Consider the following 5000-nt stretch of genomic DNA (forward strand, 5'->3'; position numbering starts at 1 on the left):
TCACCTGTCATTCTACCGGTGTGGATTTTTTTTTCTTTCGATTAACTTTATTGAAGAATTCTCACTACATAGATCAAAAGTACTCAATATATCTTAGATTCAATAAGATTAAAACATTGATTATACAGCGGTTGGTTCTGAACGAGTGTTTTGATTGGACGAGAGACATTCCATGCGTTCTGAACATGGACTGAAGCAGCGCCGTTATGAGCGTCCAACATCACAACATGAATGTTCAGGGACTGTTCACCAAACTGACATAATCACTCCGCTCACTGATGAGACGGAGCTTCACTTGTGATAACTTTCTGTGACTCAGGTTGACTGTGGCGAGTATCCCCCGCCAGCCCCCCCCCTCCACTCCACTCCACACACACACACACAGACACGCACAGACAGAGACAGCGTGCGGTAGTCACTCACACTCACGTTACTAAAGTGAAGACAGCAATAGTGTGTGGATATAAACGCAGGCTGCTGGATAATAATATGAGCGGACGCGATCCGAACGCAGCATAACTTTAGCCTAGCCTAGCTTTCCCACTTCATTGTATAACTTCTCCCAGGCAGAAATACACTCATCAACTCTGGGAAATGAAACGCAGGGGTTTGGATTGGGCAGCGGACCTTATTACCAACTAGATTAAGATCCGCCGTTCCTTTTCTTTGGTGATTGTTACGGGACATCGGGCCGCCGTGGTTAATGTGACCAGAGTAAACAAAGCAGGACGAGCTCACTCGCGTAAAGTTGTTGCCTAGCAACGCGCTCCGCTCTCTTCGGCACTCGGCCTGCGGCCTCGTACCTAAAACCGAATCACAGCAGCGCTGATATAGAGCGACAACATGCTCCCTCTCATGTGATATTGCTTAAATCAAGGTTGAAATGTTGGTTTTATTTATAACCAGCTCTGCGCCCTGAAATAACATTGTTTCGATTATTTAAAAATCATCAAACTAGCTTATAGCCTACATAAAAATAAAACAAAACAAAAAATAAAATATACATATAGACATATTAAACAAGACAAATAAACAGTACAATAGCCTTCTATAAATGAAAAAATACAAAAAACATATTCTACCTGTGTGGATCCTCGGTATCAGTTTACACTCCATCCCGTGACACGTGATCAAATGTAACGCCACTGGATCCGAACCGTAGCCTAAGATCTTTTATATCAATTATTTAAACCTGCAGTGTGTAGAATTGTGGGTTTTATTTCCTAGCAGATTTTGTAGAAAGTAATTATAAGATCCATAAGTACATTTAATTTAGTGCATTATAGCTGAAACAAATGTTTTGAATTATCATTTTTTCCCTTAGAAAGGGTCTCATATATGTCCATATTTCTGCATATTTTGGACCAAGGCCTAGTGCCGCCATCTTGAAAGTGTCATAGTTGGAATGTCATCAGGTGCATTGTTTAAAATTTAGAATTGTTCTTGTCCTTGAAGGCCACTGTAGCTTCTGTTATTATTCTAAAGGGTTGGGATTACCCAGGGAGCGCTGCATTCTAGAACTTTGTAGAACTTTCTTGATGATGTCATATTACACACTGCACCTTTAATTGTATTTTTATTATTTTTTACATTTTGTAACATTTCTTTAGCGAGGCTTTTAATTAAATATATTTATATACACACACACACACACATACACACACTCCTTTAGTGCATTGTTATCCATTTATTCATAGTGTATCATTGTACTTATATATTGAGTTATTTATTAGCTTACTCCTGGTTTTATTTTTCATTTTAAATTCCACTTTTAACATTTGTTTTACTCTGACTGCCGGGAGTTTGTTTATGAAAAGTGCTATAAATAAAGTCTGATGAACCAACCTGCATCAGCATCTCCCCTGTCACTCTACCTGTCACCTTTTTTTTCCAAAGCTTTATTTAAATTCAAGACAGTTTGTTTGCGTTCCGAATCTCATACTCTTTCCTTTTTCTATTCTACATACTACATCCAACGATAAAAATAATCTAGTTAGGATGCAGTAGGCATACTATTGGGACATACTTTACTCTCTTATTTCATCATAACATTGCGCCTTGATCTTGCCTCTTGGGTTGCGTTCCGAATCGCATACTATTTCTTTTTTCTTTTCTACATACTACATCCGACGATACAAATAATCTAGTTAGGATGCAGTAGGCATACTATTGGGACATACTTTTACTCTCTTATTTCATCATAACATTGCTCCTTGATCTTGCCTCTTGCTTTTATAGCCGTCGCATCCCCGTTTGTTTTCATAAGGAGGCTTCACGTGCGCAATGGATTGTGGGTCAGAATCGCCCAAATAGGATGCAGTTTTCAACACTAACAATCTTGGGTTGCGTTCCGAATCGCATACTTTCTACTATATAGTATGTAGAAAAAAGATTTAGGATGTCCCGATTCTTGTGGCCAGATTTAGGATGGTTAGAAGTACCCGGATGTCCTACTTCATGCGGCCAAGATTGTTAGTGTTGAAAAGTGCATCCTATTTGGGCGATTCTGACCCACAATCCAGTGCGCACGTGAAGTAACATCGACAAAGCCTCCATATGAAAACAAATGGGGATGCGACGGATATAAAAGCAAGAGGCAAGATCAAGGCGCAATGCTATGATGAAATAAGAGAGAAAAGTATGTCCCAATAGTATGCCTACTGCATCCTAACTAGATTCTTTTTATCGTCGGATGTAGTATGTAGAATAGAAAAAAGAAAGAGTATGCGATTCGGAACGCAACCTTGGCCTCATGAAGTAGGACATCCGGGTACTTCTAACCATCCTAAATCTGGCCACAAGAATCGGGACATCCTAAATCTTTTTTTCTACAGTATGCGATTCGGAACGCAACCGATGTCTGATGAACCAACCTGCGTCAGCATCTCACCTGTCACTTTACCTGTCACCTTTTTTTTTTCCAAAGCTTTATTTAAATTCACAGCCAGTTAGTTGAGAAAGTGATGATATTAAAAACATGTATTGAAAGTCTTCAGACGTCACTGAGGTGTTATTACAAAGCATTACTGACACAAGGACAAGTACATACTTACATTGAGCATTACTGACACAAGGACAAGTACATATTTACATTGAGCATTTTCTCTTTTTTACATGAAAGTTATTAATTTTGCTTTCGGCGGATGAGCGGATCTAAAGTGAAAATTAATAAGGCAAAGAAAAAAAACTGTTGGTCCATTTAAGAAACAAACTGAAACTTGAGAATCATAAGTGAATATGTCGAAATGTGTGTGTGTGTGTGTGTGTGTGTGCATGTCTGTCTGTCTGTCTGTCTGTCTGTCTGTCTGTCTGCTTGCTTGTGTGTGTGAGTAGAGAGAGAGAGAGACAGAGAGACAGACAGACAGACAGACAGAGGGAGGGAAAAGAGAGAGAGAGGGAGAGAGACAGACAGACAGACAGGAACTCCTCCATTTATGGCACAAAATCAAATTGAAGTCCTCCATGTCTCATCCATCTTCATTTAAGTCTATTTTAACATGAAGCTTGTAATGCATGTGATTTTTTTGGGGCATTTTCAAGCTTTATTAGACAGTACAGAGTTGAAATGGGGAGACAGAGAGAGAGAGAGAGAGAGAGAGAGAGGGGGGATGACATGCAGTAAAGGTCCACGGGTCGGACTCGAACCCGCGACCACTGCAATGAAGGCCGGAGCCGATATGGTACACGCTCTATCCACTACACCACCGGAGCGCCCGTAATGCATGTGATTTTAAGGTAAGTCAACATTACCGGCAGCAGCAAAATACATAGTAAAAAAAAACTGTGTGTGTGTGTGTGTGTGTGTGTGTGTGTGTGTGTGTGTGTGTGTGTGTGTGTGTGTGTGTGTGTGTGTGTGTGTGTGTGTGTGTGTGTGTGTGTGTGTGTGTGTGTGTGTGTGTGTGTGTGTGTGTGTGTGTGTGTGTGTGTGTGTGTGTGTGTGTGTGTTTCTATGTTCGGTGAACGAAGCTGTCGATGCTCTGTTGAATGTCGGCCATTTTCTTCAGCACCATGTTGACTTTGGCTTCATCAAACTCCAGACACACAAACTCTGAGTCCTGAGAGACAGACAGACAGACAGACAGACAAGAGAGAGAGACAGAGACAGACAGAGAGAGAAAGACAGACAGACAGACAGACAGACAGACAGACAGACAGACAGACAGACAGACAGAGAGACAAGAGAGAGAGAGACAGACAGACATACAGACAGACAGAGATAGAGAGAGAAAAGACAGACAGAGATAGAGACAGACAGACAGACAGACAGAGAGAGAGAGATAGAGAGAGAAAGAGAGAGAGAAAGACAGACAGACAGACAGACAGACAGACAGACAGAGAGAGAGACAGGCAGGCAGGGAGAGAGAGGGAGAGAGGTAGACAGGCAGGCAGGCAGGCAGGCAGACAGACAGATAGAGAAAGAGAGATTTATTTTTAGATTTGACATACAAACTTTAAATCACATATTCATTATCGTACACGAACATTAAAAATAATAAAAATAATGTGCAGTTTGTGCCTATCTCTTCATTTAAAGATAAATTATCTTTTAAACAAACAGCAAGTCATCATGAACAACTCAACAGTTTTTATAGCACCAGCGATTTTTAAAAGTGTCTAAGTCTCCAATGTTCTTATAAAAAGTGTAAGAGAGAGAGAGAGAGAGAGAGAGAGAGAGAGAGAGAGAGAGAGAGAGAGAGAGAGAGAGAGAGAGAGTGTGTGACAGAGGGGAGAGACAGAGAGAGAGAGAGAGAGAGAGAGAGAGAGAGAGAGAGAGCGAAACAGAGAGAGAGAAAGAGAGGGACAGAGAGAGAAAGAGAGACAGAGAGAAAGAGGGAGACAGAGAGAGAGCGAAACAGAGAGAGAGAAAGAGAGGGACAGAGAGAGAGAGAGAGTGAGAGAGAGAGAGACAGAGAGGAGAGGCAGAGAGAGAGAGAGTGTGACAGAGGGGAGAGACAGAGAGAGAGAAAGAGAGGGAGAGAGAGACAGTGAGAGAGTGAGAG

The 5000-nt window shown here is 41.3% G+C and overlaps 1 protein-coding gene across 2 annotated transcripts in view; it reads right to left on the reverse strand.

Annotated features, from left to right (window-relative positions):
• Nucleotides 1–3497: 3497 nt before the first annotated feature.
• The window catches only part of commd1 (copper metabolism (Murr1) domain containing 1), a 5244-nt gene continuing 3741 nt past the window's right edge, over nt 3498–5000 (reverse strand). For both annotated transcript variants that reach the window (XM_080029704.1, XM_080029703.1), the window contains exon 4: nt 3498–4055. In XM_080029704.1, the coding sequence (XP_079885830.1) occupies nt 3948–4055 (108 nt within the window). In that variant the 3' untranslated portion in view covers nt 3498–3947. The remainder of the gene's footprint in view (nt 4056–5000) is intronic.

This window comes from Ammodytes marinus, assembly GCF_949987685.1.
Source record: "Ammodytes marinus genome assembly, chromosome: 6".
NCBI classification, from domain to species: Eukaryota; Metazoa; Chordata; class Actinopteri; order Uranoscopiformes; family Ammodytidae; genus Ammodytes; species Ammodytes marinus.